At 43.8% G+C, this 16,026-nt stretch overlaps 1 protein-coding gene across 4 annotated transcripts in view; it reads left to right on the top strand.

Annotated features, from left to right (window-relative positions):
* LOC143930232 (uncharacterized) overlaps window positions 1–16,026 on the top strand; it is a 109,309-nt gene that overhangs the window by 53,191 nt on the left and 40,092 nt on the right. For 2 of the 4 annotated variants that reach the window (XM_077454373.1, XM_077454369.1), the window contains exons 2-4: window positions 1,530–1,553; window positions 4,184–4,213; window positions 15,642–15,671. In XM_077454373.1, coding sequence (XP_077310499.1) covers window positions 1,530–1,553; window positions 4,184–4,213; window positions 15,642–15,671 — 84 coding nt within the window. Of the gene's footprint in view, window positions 1–1,529; window positions 1,574–4,183; window positions 4,214–5,012; window positions 5,078–15,641; window positions 15,672–16,026 lie in introns of all 4 variants that reach the window. The other 2 variants (XM_077454370.1, XM_077454371.1) reach the window with 2 other exon arrangements.

The raw sequence follows: 16,026 nt of genomic DNA, 5'->3' as shown, positions 1-16,026 counted from the left end.
CTGATCTTTATTGAGGAATTTTATTTTGTATATAGAGTGTTTGTGGTGAGTTTACACTTTTCATTGAACAGAGTTTGGATAACACAGGGTTAATCGGAAAGGTCATAAATTAACTGCACATCTGGACAGAATGCTGGGGAAGATAGTGATGTGTTCCTGCTTAGGAGATGTATGTTACCTTGGGGGGCTGCAAACTCTGCAGGGCTCCAACACACACTCGCTGCTATTCCAACCCTTCACATATTTCCACATAAACTTCCCTCCTGGCATTAAACTTTGCCAGGTATTGTGCTCAGCCTATCACCCCAAACTGATGTTCCTCCCCCAGCTCACCTCTCTCCCTGCATGTCCTGTGAACAGAATAGCTGATCTACCCGTCAGCTAGACCTAGACCTGACCTAGCTGTGATTGACAGGTTGATCGAAGCGGAAGCTGTCATGGGGCCCCCTACTGGCAATGCCTGAATGTTCGGGTGTGCGGCACTTACTATTTATTGCGAGCTGTGTCGGCGGCTGCTGGTGTAGCACCTGCTACACACCTCGCATACTTCAAAGTCTTGCAGGACACGGCTGCTAACGGGAACTGAGTTCCTGTTGAGGAAAAAGCACAGGAACTCCGTTCCCATGCGTTCCCGCAGGACTTGAGCCCTGCTTGTCAACCCTAATTAATTAATTTATAACTCTTTTAACCTTTAAGTATATTTAAACCCTAACAATAAACTTTGCTTATTTGCACACTTTTGATCTGTTAAATACACAGTTGTTAAATCTGTTTAACAAGTGCAAAAAAAACACAAAAGAATTTGTTAACCCTGCCCAAAATACAGTGAGCTGATAACCTCTTTTGCTCTCTGCTTGTGCTAACTGTTGTCAGTAAGCAATGTTCCCAGCTCTCTCTGTGAACTATGGAACACCTTGCCCTTATCCTTATGTTATGAAGATGAGGAGAGGGATAGTTTGTTGTTTCATAATGCCTATCCCAGGGTGACCACAGAGCTCTCTTACTTTTACAGTACAGTGAGTGAGCATTGACACCATAATACAGTTAGAGCTTTTCTTCATCAGGAACAAGTGGGAACGCAGTTCTGGCACCTTCAGCACTGAACGTATGTAATAGCAAGGGGAGCTGAGGAGTGCTGGAGGGTCTTTTGATGCTGCTTGCTGGGCTGGGAGATCTATTGTCACAAGGGGGATCTCTTGTTGAGGGAGACTCTATTGTTTCTGAAGGGTCAATTGTTGCTGGGAGATATCTACTGTTGCGGGAGGGGCTTATTGTTACCAGCTGCTGGAGGGTCTATTGATGCTGGCTGATGGAAGATCTATTGTTCTTGGTGGGGGTCTACTGTAGCTATAGCTATATGTAGACACATAGCTGCTGGGGGTCTATTGTTGCTGGCAGCATGGGATTATTTTACTGTTTTTCTTATTTGCTAGTTATCAAAGAACAAACTATCCAAATGGCATACATAAAAGAGAAGTAAACAATTGGTTTTATTTAGTTATTTTTTATGTTTATTTTATCTTTTTAAGGGAACCAGCACAGTATTTTATGAGGTAAGCCACAATATCTTCTGGTGAGTATAAATGTAAATAAGTCTTGCGAGCTACCGTGTGTGCTCACTTATGCCTTCTGCCAATAAATTAATATATACATATGGCCAGCTGCTGACATTGTTCATAATCACATATAAAAGTGCAAAATGAATAAAAATAAAAGTGGTGTGCTCTGTTCTGTATACAGTACATCCAATTTGCTAATGCAAAAAAAAATATAAGTGCGTAATACTTTAAAACCAAAAAATGACAGTGATTATAGTGATCATAAATTCCTTCCCAGTATGTGCAATATTGTGCTCATAAATTCCAAGTCTGTCAATGTTTGTCCCTTTTGAAATTCTTAATATGAATAGTATCCTTGTGAAAGTGCTTCAAACATATTATATGTGCCATCATCCTCATGCCCCCCCCTCCGTGGTGTTATCCCCACCTCAGGGAATGTGACCTCACAGTAAACTTTGGTCAATCAGCGCTGTTGAGCCACCCCGGGCTCATCAATTCTTAAAATCTCCAGGCTCCTTTGCTGATCCTTTCTGAGGATACCTATCGAAAGGATTAGCAAAGGAGCCTGGAGATTTTGCCAATTAAAGAGACCAAGGGTGGCTCAACAGCACTGACTGACCAAACTTAACTGTGAGATCACATTCCCTGAGGTGGGGATAACACCATGGGGAGAGCATGAGAGTGGTGGCACATATAATATGTTTGGAGCACCTTCACAAGGATACTATTCATATTAAAGAGGAAGTAAACCCTAATGGATTTTACTTCCTCTTTATTTCCCTGCAAAGGCAAAGCATAATGGGCCAGTATGCATTGCATACTAGCCCATTATGTGTCACTTAAACTGAAACCAAAGCCTGCAATGTCACAGCTGTCCCGACTAGCAATGAGCATTCATCTTCACCCCTCTTCCTTCCGGGTTCCCGAACTCCAGCTCTGTGACTGACCGAAGTCGCGTGACATCACTCCCTGCATGTGCGCGGGAGCCGTCAGTCACGGCATGACCTCTTTAGAAACGGCATGATGTGTGTAGACATCAGCACACGGCTTTATTGCAAATATCTCCTAAACCGTTGAGGTTTAGGAGCTATTTCCAGCACGTACAGGTAAGCCTTAATATAGGCTTACCTGTAGGTAAAAGTGGTTCTACAGGGTGTACAACCACTTTAAGGCTGCGTACACACGGGCGGACTGTTCGCCCAACTTTGTTCGTCAAACAGTTTGACAAACAGTCCGCTCAAAATTAGCATGAGCGGACTTGACCACACACGACGAACGAACAGTCCGCTGAAAACTTGCGCGATGACGTGAACGGCACGTACGACGGGACGAGAGATTCGAAGTCCTATACACTGCAATGCAACCTTCGGCGTGTAAATCGTTTCTGAGCATGCGCGGAACTTAGTTTGATGAACAAGCCTACACATGAGCGGACTGGCCGCTCAAACCAAGTTTCAGCGGACAGTCTTACGGAAATTTCGAAAAACTTTGTTCGTCAGACTGTCCGCTGAAACTGTCCGCTGAAGCCCACACACGAGCGGACTGTCCGCTGAAACACTGTTCAGAGGACAAAGTTGGACGAACAGTCTGCCCGTGTGTACGCGGCCTAAGAACTTCACAAAGAACACAGATTGATGGACTTGGAATTTATGAGCACAATATTGCATGTGCTGGGAAGAAATTTATAATCAATATAATCACTGTCATTTTTGGGTTTTAAAGTATTATGCACTTATATTTGTTGTTTGGCATTAACAAATTTGATGTACTGTATACAGAGCAGAGCACAACACTTTTATTGTTTTAATATCTTCTGGTGAACTGACCATTTAAATTGAAAATCTCTATTGTCCGCATGGCTCCATAGTGAGGATTAGTGGTTTTGTCTACACATTTTTTTTCGTGTGGAATTCCTACTGAAAATAGCATTGCACTTCCTGGTTTGTGAGGACCCCTGGGTACTTCCACACCCACAATCTCATAGCTGTAGCTGCAGTGTGAGATCTACACCTGACCATATACGTATGGATTTTTTTATTGTTCAGCCTACAGGTTGATTGACAGAAAATGTAACTGATTCCTCAATCCACACTTCAAAGCTTAGATAGACAAATCTCCTACTGCTGTTATTGTATTTTAACAGCTGTCAAAATTCCCAAACAGTGCCTGCCTTTGCACTGTTTGGGCATCAATTTTCTGCCTGACTCGTTTGATTTTTTAATTGAAGGATGTGGCATGGGAGGCGACTGACAAAGCCAATTTTTTGCCAGTTTATTGGGAAACACTGTACTCCTTGCTGGAGGCTCTGACATGAGGAAGCTAAGCCCTGCCTATACCAAAATGGCCGCCTCCACACAGAAACTCAGTACAGGAAAATGGTTAGTCGGTTATGAAGAAAGATCAGCTGCAGGGAAACCACAGACGATACTGCTGACTAGCTCTTTGCTCCCTGTCTAGCTTTTTTTGGGCACAAATTCCAGAGCTCGGTTTATCTGGACATCATTGTCTTACAGTTCCTGTGCCAAGAGGTAATGTTGTATTTAGGTTATATAAAGGCAATATACTGCAACTTTAAATTATTGTGCCATCTTTGTGTTTTAATTATTACATTGCATGTTTTACAGCCTTCAACGGCAGATGCTGTAAATACTACTGTAAGTATATTTTAATAAATATGCAATCATTAATATTGAAATAATACATTTTTAAGCTTGTTACACACTAGCTTATTTTATCCTATTAGCTTATTTTCTTTCAACTCAGAGGGTTGAAGGAAAAAAAGAAACTAAGAGCTCAGGAGGAGCCGTTCTAACGGTGCAATGTTAGTACAGCTATCCCCCCTCCACAAGAACACATCAGCCATTGGCTAAGAGCGCTGATTGGATGCTGATTGCCAGACCTTTTTCAGTCATGACCTTTCGTCAGAAGTCAGTCATTATATTCAGCCTGTGTGTATGGCCATTTGGGCTGAATTGCCAATGTTCTACTCTTCACAGTTGCAGCAACTAAAAGTGACACTAAACTCTGGTTATAAAAAATATATTCTAGTCAAATATATACCCTGAACTTAAAAAAATTACTTTTCATTGCTTTTTTTTGCTGCTGTGGTCTGACTTCCTTTTAGAGGGTGGATACATTTATTCTCCATAGTCCTGCTGTATGTAGAAATGTAGCCACCCTTTCTTGATTGCGCCCGTGTTGAATTATAGACTATGTACAGGGATATGCAATTAGCGGACCTCCAGCTGTTGCAGAACTACAAATCCCATTAGGCATAGCAAGACTCTAACAGCCACAAGCATAACACCCAGAGGCAGAGGCACGATGGGACTTGTAGTTTTGCAACAGCTGGAGGTCCGCTAATTGCATATCCCTGGACTATGAGATGTGTAATGCACATAGAGCAGTGCACATGACCGCAACTAATCTACACTGCTTGTTCTAAACAAACAGAAGTGAGGGGAAAAGTATACATTTGGGATCTCATGGAAGATGATAGAAGGAGACAGAAGACCATAGTAAGAAAACATTTAATAAAAAACTAAATTATAGGACCATTAGGTAGTTCATGAATTATATTTGAAGAATATGGATATTGTTTTGTGTCACTTTAAAGTGTTTGTTACCCCAACGCTTCATATTCCTGATATATGCCTGCTGTACCATGTACTTGTATGGGAAAGTATCCTGTTCTCTTTGTATTGCTTCCTTGATGTGAAATTCCTTCTAGTCCCTCTGCTTTCCTATTAAAAACTGACCGTGCTAAGCAGGAGAGCACACTGTGGTCAGTTCTCTAGCTATGCTTGGAATTCAGTGTGCCATCCTTCAATTAGCTGCACAGCTGCAATTAGCTGCACAGTCATTCACTGGGAAGCTCATTGTGCTTCTCCTTCTCTTCCCCCCAAACTCTTAGGCAGCCGAGGAGTGGACAGAGGGAATGTGATCACGTATAAAAAAAGCAAAAGGTTTTATATTTTATTTATACAAAAATATTCCTTTCATTTCTATTTTAAACATATTGGGTTTTTTACAACGTGATTGTTTACAATCACTTTAACTAATATCCCACAGAGATGTCCAACGTTAAATGAGGGGTGACTGTAGGTATTAGAGCTCCTCATACAGAGGAGCCTTGATGTGGACACTGCAGCTTACAAATATATTTGCAAATGTGTACAAACAAAACCCTCTGTTTTTAATAAATTGTTAGAGAGGGTCAATTTGGTTGATTTGCAAGCTGGTAAGTGTGCTGAGAAATATTTTGTTTGTGTTGTTATTTGCCCTTTCACGTGTACCTTACTGCAAAGGCCAGTTATAAGTTGGGGTGGTTTCCACTTTTTTGTACAGAAGTGAATTACTGTCTAACTCTGCTTAATTTCGCTAATAGTGGTTTAAGATTCAGATTGATATAGGCTTTTAAATTCCGAGATATCTCTATCCCCAAGTATTTCACTGTATGTTTTTGAATTTTGGAAGCTTGTTCTGGCAAAGTGGCTTTTAACTCATCTAATGGTAATAATATAGACTGATCCCAATATTAATCTGAAAGCCCGAAAATAGCCCAAATGTGGCAATGAGGCTCATAAGCTCTGTAGCACTAACCCCTGAAGGAGCTGCTGGTTAGATTTGGGCTTACCGTTACCTTTTTGTTCTCCTTGTTGCACGTCTAGGGGATGTCCCGTAGTAAATAGCCCAGTAACTCGAGACTGACAACCGATCCACTTGAATGGATTTTATTTGCAAAACTCAGACAATTGAACAGTCTTTTAAATTGGCATCAGAGGGTTGGAAAGGAAGTTCAGGTACTCTTAGTCAGGGCTGTCTTTAATATTGATTGGGTCCTGGGCAAGAATTCTCATGGAAAAAATTCTCATGGAGCCCCCAACGCCAAAGCCCAACCCCCCCCCCCCCCCCCATGCAATTTCGCTCTCCACCTGCTCTGAGATATACAATAAATAGCAGCTAGACTCAAAATCGGTTTACTGTATCAGATCAGGCATGAATGAAAGGATTCTACACCAAGCCCCAATGTAATGAGAAGATTTACACTGAGCACCAATGTAACTGAGACATTTAGCCTGCGTTCACATTTGTGTGTCAGGAACGCATGCAAAATCTGCAGCTGCCCTTTAGCAGATACACAGTAATGCCATCAATTGTTAATGAAACCCTCACACATCTGCTGACATGTGCCTCGGCACCGTGTGATTTTGAAAAAGGGTTAGGGACCTTCTTCCGCATTTCTAGCACATAGAGCAGCCCATTGAAATGAATGGGCTGCCCCACTTGCGACCCCAATCTTTATCCACCCTGTCAGTACACCTTTGCATCATAAAACCCCTGCTAACCTCTGCACCCCAAACCTCCCCCATCCTCTCCACACCAACCCTCCACCCCCTTTAACTCTACCTGCCTACTCTGCTCATCTTTGGACCCACCTATTCGCTTGCCTTTGCAGAACAGGCAGATGTTAGGCTTAATGACCACAGTTGTAGGCAGGACTTTCAAGCATGCCCCTTTACCTCCCCAGTGGGCAGCATTCAGTATAGGTGATGGTGGATTTGATCTGGGGGGGGGGCATGATATACATATGAATGCCACCAGTATTTACATGTAAACACAGGGTCTGCAGGTGAGTCATCTGTACATAACAATAGGGCAGAGCTGGGCAGCATTAGTAGCAGCACTTCACACTGAGATATTGGGACACAGCATGGGACTAAAACTTCAAGGAACAAGGGAATTTAAACCAGGATAGTTGGCAAGTATGTGGCAGCTGCTTTGGGCCCCACAACAATGACAGGGCCCAGGGCAGCTGCCCCTTTTGCCCTGCCTTAAAAACAGCCCTGTTCTTAGTGTCAAAGTGAAAAACATTGAAGAACTTGCTTACTTTGACTGCATCCAGAGAATAGCCATTCGCACCTGGATGATCACACAGGTTGGACAATCCCTCTCTCACAAGGCCTAGCAGCCAACATGGTGCTTACTCAGGAACAAGTCTCTGCCACAGACATTGTTGTAGGAACGTACAAGATAATGTCTCTGCCACAGACGTTGTTGTAGACCAAGTAGGGAAACTAAGCTTGAAAACACTTGTAGGATACCTGGATCTCTCAGCCTGCTTGGCGATATCCACAAGACCGGATTCTCTCAGTTACTTCAGCCCTTCCAGGCTCTTGCTAAGAAAACCAACCCATACGTGGTGTTCTTCTGAAGACTGGAATGCTTGAAGTACACTGGGTCTCTCCCGAACCGGAGACGGCACCCAACCACCTCAGAATCCTTCCTTTAGTTTCCTTGCCTTGGGCTAGACCAGCCCGAGACAAATTATATAGGGGTGATAACCCTTCCCAACGTTTTCCAAAAAGCTTAAAAATTGATTTTTTGACTGGAGCTACACTTCCAAAATGTACCAGTTCAAAATTACAAACAGATTCTACTTAACACAACAAACCTACACAGTCCCTGTCTTGTTTGCACCGCCTGTATACTGCTGTTCTGAGTATATAGGGCCTGGGGGCACCACGTCTTTCCTTTTTTAATATGGGTACAGGGTTCCCCTTAATATCCGTTCAAGACCCAAAGGGGTTAGTAATGGGCAGGGGGGGCTACCCATGCCATTTTTCTCAATAATTTTCATACATATTGCCGGAACCAGATATTACATTAAAACCGCAAGCAGTTTTAACCACTTTCAGACCGGACCATTTTGCTGGTCAATGACCAGAGGTCTTTTTACAATTTGGCACTGCGCTGCTTTAACTGGTAATTGCGCGGTCATGCAATGTTTTACCCAAACAAAATTTGCGTCCTTTTTTCCCCACAAATAGAGCTTTCTTTTAAAGGTATTTGACTGACTCTGCGATTTTTATTTTTTGCGATATAAACGTAAAAAGACCGCAAATTTTGAAAAAAAATGATATTTTCTACTTTTTGTTATTAGAAAAATCCAATAAACTCAATTTTAGTCATACATTTAGGCCAAAATGTATTCAGCCACATGTCTTTGGTAAAAAAAAAGTCAATAACTGTATATTTATTGGTTTGCGCAAAAGTTGTCACATCTACAAACTAAGGTACGTTTTCTGGAATTTACACAGCTTTTAGTTTATGACTGCCTATCTCATTTCTTGAGGTGCTAAAATGGTAGGGCAGTACAAAACCCCCCCAAATGACCCCATTTTGGAAAGTAGACACCCTAAGGAAATTGATAAGAGGCATGTTGAGCCCATTGAATATTTTATTTTTTTGCCTTAAGCGAATGAATGACAATTTTTTTTTTTTTTTACACAAAGTTGTCACTAAATGATATATTGCTCACACATGCCATGGTTATATGTGGAATTGTACCCCAAAATACATTCTGCTGCTTCTCCTGAGTACGGGGATACCACATGTGGTCGACTTTTTGGAAGCCTAGCCGCGTACGGGGCCCCGAAAACCAAGCACCGCCTTCAGGATTTCTAAGGGCATACATTTGTAATTTCACTCCTCACTACCTATCACAGTTTTGAAGGCCATAAAATGCCAAGATGGCACAAAACACCCACAAATGACCCCATTTTAGAAAGTAGACACCCCATGCTATTTGCTGAGAGGCATGTTGAGTTCATGGAATATTTTACATTTTGCCACAAGTTGCGGGAAAATTACAAACTTTTATTTATTTTATTTTATTTTTTCACAAAGTTGTCACTAAATGATATATTGCTCACACATGCTATGGGCATATGTGACACCCCAAAATAAATTCTGCTGCTTCTCCTGAGTACGGGGATACCACATATGTGGGACTATTTTGGAACCTAGCCGCGTACGGGGCCCCGAAAACCAAGCACCGCCTTCAGGCTTTCTAAGGGTGTAAATTTTTGATTTCACTCCTCACTACCTATTACAGTTTTGAAAGCCATAAAATGCCAAGATGGCACAAAACCCCCACAAATGCCCCAATTTTAGAAAGTAGACACCCCAAGCTATTTGCTGAGAGGCATGTTGAGTCCATGGAATATTTTATATTTTGCCACAAGTTGCGGGAAAATTACAAACTTTTATTTATTTTATTTTTTTTCCACAAAGTTGTCACTAAATGATATATTGCTCACACATGCTATGGGCATATGTGAAATGACACCCCAAAATAAATTTTGCTGCTTCTCCTGAGTACAGGGATACCACATGTGTGGGATTTTTTGGGAGCCTAGCCGTGTACGGGGCCCCGAAAGCCAAGAACGGCCTTCAGGCTTTCTAAGGGCGTACATTTTTGATTTCACTCCTCACCACCTATTACAGTTTTGAAGGCCATAAAATGCCAAGATGGCACAAAACCCCCCCAAATGACCCCATTTTAGAAAGTAGACACCCCAAGCTATTTGCTGAGAGGCAGGTTGAGTCCATGGAATATTTTATATTTTGCCACAAGTTGCGGGAATATTACAAACTTTTTTTTTTTTCACAAAGTTGTCACTAAATGATATATTGCTCAAACATGCCATGGGCATATGTGAAATGACACCCCAAAATAAATTCTGCTGCTTCTCCTGAGTACGGGGATACCACATGTGTGGGACTTTTTGGGAGCCTAGCCGTGTACGGGGCCCCGAAACCAAGCACCGCCTTCAGGATTTCTAAGGGTGTAAATTTTTGATTTCACTCCTCACTACCTATTACAGTTTTGAAGGCCATAAAATGCCAAGATGGCACAAAACCCCCCCAAATGACCCCATTTTAGAAAGTAGACACCCCAAGCTATTTACTGAGAGGCATGTTGAGTCCATGGAATATTTTATATTTTGCCACAAGTTGCGGGAAAATTACAAACTTTTATTTTATTTTTTATTTTTTTTCACAAAGTTGTCACTAAATGATATATTGCTCACACATGCCATGGGCATATGTGAAATGACACCCCAAAATAAATTCTGCTGCTTCTCCTGAGTACGGGGATACCACATGTGTGGGATTTTTTGGGAGCCTAGCCGCGTACAGGGCCCCGAAAACCAAGCACTGCCTTCAGGATTTCTAAGGGTGTAAATTTTTGATTTCACTCCTCACTACCTGTCGCAGTTTTGAAGGCCATAAAATGCCAAGATGGCACAACCCCCCCCCCCCCCCAAATGACCCCATTTTGGAAAGAAGACACCCCTAAATTTAGGGGTACACTAGTGAGACTCACAGGTAAAAAAGCACCTAGGCTGTCAGCGACTGTATCAAAACGCTACAAAAAAAACTGTTAGCGATCGCAGGGATCAGGCCTGACTCTGCGAACGCTGCAGTTATGTGGGTTGTGTTTTGTAAGTGACAGTGATCGATCGATACTGCACTTGGGTGGGCTGGGCTGGGCTTGGCGGAGGGGCTAAACGCAGGTGCTAGCAGGTATCTGGGCTGATCCCGCTAACAATGCGTTTTGGGAAACCTAAACTGCTGGTGACACTAATATAGATCTGATCAGATACTATATTACTAAGGGAGGTGTATGCTTTGCGCGTGGGTGTTAGCGGTACTGGCACTAACCTGACGCTGCCTGGGGCGACGCAGACCCTATCTGACCCTCAAACTTATATCACCTGCCGGGTGATCAGGGGGTTAAACCTTTATTAAGTAATAAATGGCGGGTGCCCTGAAACTATAAAAAAATAACTAACCAACCAGCGTCACCTGTAAGGCCGCGTACACACGGACGGACTGTCTGACGGACTTGGTCCGCTGAAACGTGTTTCAGCGGACAATCCGCTCGTGTGTGGGCTTCAGCGGACTTTTTCAGCGGACAGTCTGGCGGACTAAGTCTTTCGGAATTTTCGTAATATTGTCCGTCCAAACTTGGTTTCAGCGGACAGTCCGCTCGTGAGTAGGCTAGTTCGACGGACTAAGTATGGCGCATGTTCAGAAAGGATTTACATAGCCGAAGGTTGCATTGCAGTGTATTGGACATCGTATTTCTAGTCCTGTCGTACGTGCTGTACACGTCATCGCGCAAGCTTTCGGCGGACTGTCTGTTCATCGTGTGTGGTCAAGTCCGTTCATTCAAAAGTAGGACGGACTGTCTGTCGGATTGTCTGACGGACTTAGTTGGACGGACAGTCCGCCCGTGTGTACGCGGCCTAACAGTTATATGGTGATCACTGGTGAAAGGGTTAACTAGGGGGCAATCAGGGGGCTTTATGCCTTAGTATATGGGGGTCCCTGGCGCTATAAAAAGCTGCGGCGAACCTAAATACCTACCTGCCTAACTAGCGTCACCTGTGACACTAATACAGCGATCAGAAAAACGATCGCTTATTAGGCTGGGTTCACACTGGAGCGATGCGGGAACGCCACGAATCCGCGGCGGGTTCCCGCATCGCACTGCCCTATGTGAACTGCTGGGAGTGTCAGTGAAATGTTAATGACACCACCAGATCAGTTCGCATATCGCAGTGCGATCTGCAAACTCGGACAGGAATCGGATCGCATGGTGTGAACACCCATGCGATCCGATTCTGCTGCGGACCAAAAAAAGGGTCCTGTGCGAGTTTGCGGCGGGTGCGATGCGAATTCAGCCATACTATCTGTATGGCTGAACTCGCATCGCACAGAGATCGGATGTGATTTGCACTGCAGTGCGGTGCGAATCACATCCGTTCTCATAAACCGCTGCAATGTGAACCCAGCCTTAGTGACACTGGCGACGGGGGGTGATCACAGGGTTAAACCTTTATTGGGGGGGTTAGGGGGGTACCCTAGAACTAAAGGGGGCTAACCCTAACTGCCCTAACAGTTATTACAGTCACAAATGACACCAATGCAATAAAAAAAAAAATGCAATTGGTGTCACTGTGACTGGGGGTGCAGGGGTGATTGGGGGGGTGATCGGGGGGTGAAGGGGGGTGAGAGTGTGCCTGGCATGTTCTACTGTGTAGTGTAGTGTTGGTGCAACTCACCGATCCTCTCTCCTCGGTGCCGGGAAAGAAAAATACCGACACGGAGGAGAGATTACATCACTTCCTCTGCCTGTGTTTACATTACAGGAGAGGAAGTGATGTCATGCTGCACTTCCATTCGTCAGGAGCGATCGCGAGGGGGTGGCCATGAATGAATGGCCGCCCCCTCATCCCGGATCGCTCCTGAATGGATTCCGACCGCCGCTGGCACCGGGGCCTCGGGCATCGGGCCCCCCACCCGCGGGAAGGCAGGGACGTACAGGTACGCCCATATGCCTGCCCGTGCCATTCTGTCGACGTACATCGTCGTGCGGCGGTCGGCAACTGGTTAAATGACTTTTATTCTGTTAGATGTCATTTTGTGCAGGGACTGTTCTAAACACGGGAAATACGTAGCACTTCACAGGCATACTAGAGACACCCCCCAGGCACAATATTTAAAGGAATATTTCACTTTTTTTCAAATTAATCGTCATTAACCGGTTCCCGACCGGTGCACGCTGATGTACGTCGGCAGAATGGCACGGGCAGGCATACTGGCGTACAGGTACGTCCAATCTTTAATGCAGCCCTGCCATCGCGAGCCCTGCTATACCCGCAATCGTCTCACAGGGCAGCTGAATGGAGAAATGCCGTAAACAGCATTTCCCCATTCTGCCTAGCAACTAGTGACGCTGATCTCTGCTCCATGTGATTGGAGCAGAGATCAGTGTTCACTAAATGAAAACCCAGCCCCCCACAGTTAGTAACACACCCCTAGGAACACTTAACCCCTACACTGCCACCCACTGGTTAACCCCTTCACTGCCGGTGTCATTTACACAGGAATCACTGCATTTATATAGCAGTGATTGCTGTATAAATGACAATGGTCCCAAAAATGTGTCAAAAATGTCCCATGTGTTCGCCATAATGTCGCAGTGACAATAAAAATCGCTGATCACCGCCATTACTGTTAAAAAAAAATTATTAATAAAAATGCCATAAAACTATCCCCTATTTTGTAAACGCTATAACTTTTGCGCAAACCAATTAATAATCGCTTATTGCGATTTTTTTACCAAAAATATGTAGAAGAATACGTATTGGCCTAAACTGAGGGAAAATTTTTTTTATATATTTTTAGAGGATATGTATTATAACAAAAAGTAAAAAATAATGTGTTTTTTTCAAAATTGTCACTCTATTTTTGTTTATAGCGTAAAAAATAAACACCGCAGGGGTGATCAAATACCACCAAAAGAAAGCTCTATTTGTGGGAAAAAAAGGACGCCAATTTTGTTTGGGAGCCACATTGCATGACCGCGCAATTGTCAGTTAAAGCGACGCAGTGCCGAAACGCAAAAAGTGGTCTGGTCTTTGACCAGCAAAATGGTCCGAGGCTGAAGTGGTTAAAATCAGTGCTCCCGAAAAAAACGCCCATTTTAGGCATTGACCCATGTCCGAGCTGGAGGGCTCCAATCCAGAACTCCACCCGAATCCACTGCCTGAGCTCCAGGTATTCATCCTCAGACACAGTCCTGGTGTATGCTGAAAGGACGATCCGCAGCAGCCCCGGGAACTCTGATGCCAGGTCCATATATCCGCTGGGGTGACTTAAGTCTGTTACCCTGATCTTGTTTCCCAGTGGAGGTTTGGATGTCCCAGACTGCAGGTAGCAACCCACTGCTTGCCACCAATGTGACAGAACCGGTCCCCCACTCCGATTGAGTACTTCCATCAGTATACCGCTTCCTAAGTCCTGGAACACAAGTCCAATGGATCTGGCTATAGGAACCCCCAAGAACTAGACGACACCAGTCTTGGAGGACATCAGGAATGACCTTTATTTGAGATCTCACACAAAATATATACAGCGGTGTGACTAAAGCCTAACCAAATTAGCATGAGCTAATTATCTAAATCAACACTCAGACTAGTTGACTGAGGGATAAGACTTTTCGGCTCCTAGCTCACTAACAATTCAATTGCAGGTTAATTAGCACAAACAACAAAACAACAATAGGTGAAATACGCTTTAGAATCTGTGTCAAGCCAGACTAGACTCATTTACATAACAAACAGGTGGCTGGAATTGATGACTTTAGCATCTAACAGTTTGTGTCCCAACAGCATGATGCAACACACATTATATATACATATATACAGCATTGAATCTGACTAGCACAGATTACAGTGGGGTTCTCATTCACCTTGTGCCCCTTAAAATTCAGGGCCCATAATCAGTTGGCAAGAGGCTCGCATTCAGTACTCTCAAAAAGCCTGTGTCCCGGCTAGGTCTGGCACACAAACAGACAGAGGTATAGTACCCCTTTAAACTGGCCAGCAGATAGAGCTTCAAGGTAGTTACAACTAGGGGCAGTCCTTATTCCTAAGTTTCGATGGAGCTTGTTGCTGTGCATTGCTGCCGTCTGGAAGATATGCAGGCAGTAATAGAGCTATGGAGTCACTGGTTAAATAGTTCCTAATGACTTTATTCCATAGCAGTGGTAGCAAGTATTGGCTGATAAGCCCGCTCACCAGTCCCGGTAACACTAATTTAGTTTCCCCTCCGATCAGGCATCAACTCGCTTAGGTTGCTTAGGGTGACTCTGGCAGGCAGCATGACAAAAACAGCATCCCGGGAGTGGCTCTATCTCTCAGTGATGCTCAAGTTGGTGGCAGAGACTTTTTCTCGAATATCCTATACTCAAGTCTGTGGCAGAGACTTTCTCATATATCCTACGCTAAAGTCTGTGGCAGAGACTGTGCTTAAGACCCCACCGGCTGCTAGGCCTAGTGAGAGGAGGTCTATCCAGGGGTTGTGAAATCCAACTGTGAAACAGTTGTTATTCTCTGGATTTTTCCTATGAGAGACTTTCCATTTTTGCAGTCTAAAGTACCTGAACTTAATCCTAACCCTCCTTATCTAAATACTCTGTTTAGACTCAGTGTCAGTTTCCACATTTCTTTGGGCCATCTTCCACTGGAACCCCTAGACGGAGAAGAGGTCAAGAAGGTAAGGGTAAGCCCAATAAAACCAGCAGCTCCTTCGGGGGTCAGTGCTACAGACAATACATGGTCAATGAGATTTATCAATGATATAAATTCTTCCTTTTTGTCACAGTATGTTATGTCATGTATGATAGTCATGTCATGAAATTAACATTGTGATTTTTCTTTTAAGGTAGCAACAACCATTTTTACCACTTTTAATGTAAGTACCTGCAGCTGTGCATGCAGATAAAGAAGAAAATAATGAAATATATGGATGGAGGGAGAGAGGAAGGGATAGATGGGCAGATGGATGGATGGATATTCTATGGCAGGCAATACATTATGCAATTTTCTTTCCTTCAAACACAGGTTGAAGGAAAGAACATTGCTTGATTACCCCATCAGCATAGTCAGTGTGAATCCCTCCCGCAGCACTATTGTGTTTTGCCAGTGGGAAGCGCAGGGAGCCTTTCCCACCAACAGATACAATGATCACTGCTGGCGGCTATAGCTGCCACCAGTGATTGGGTGAAAAACTCTGGCAGGCTAGTGTTATGGAATTTGATCCATCAACA

The sequence above is a fragment of the Lithobates pipiens genome, unplaced genomic scaffold (assembly GCF_037356315.1).
Source record: "Lithobates pipiens isolate NorthernLeopardFrog02 unplaced genomic scaffold, aLitPip1_a1.2 Scaffold_25, whole genome shotgun sequence".
Taxonomy (NCBI): Eukaryota; Metazoa; Chordata; class Amphibia; order Anura; family Ranidae; genus Lithobates; species Lithobates pipiens.
Note: the sequence above shows the minus strand (reverse complement) of the source record. Positions and strands in the feature narration are given on the sequence as shown.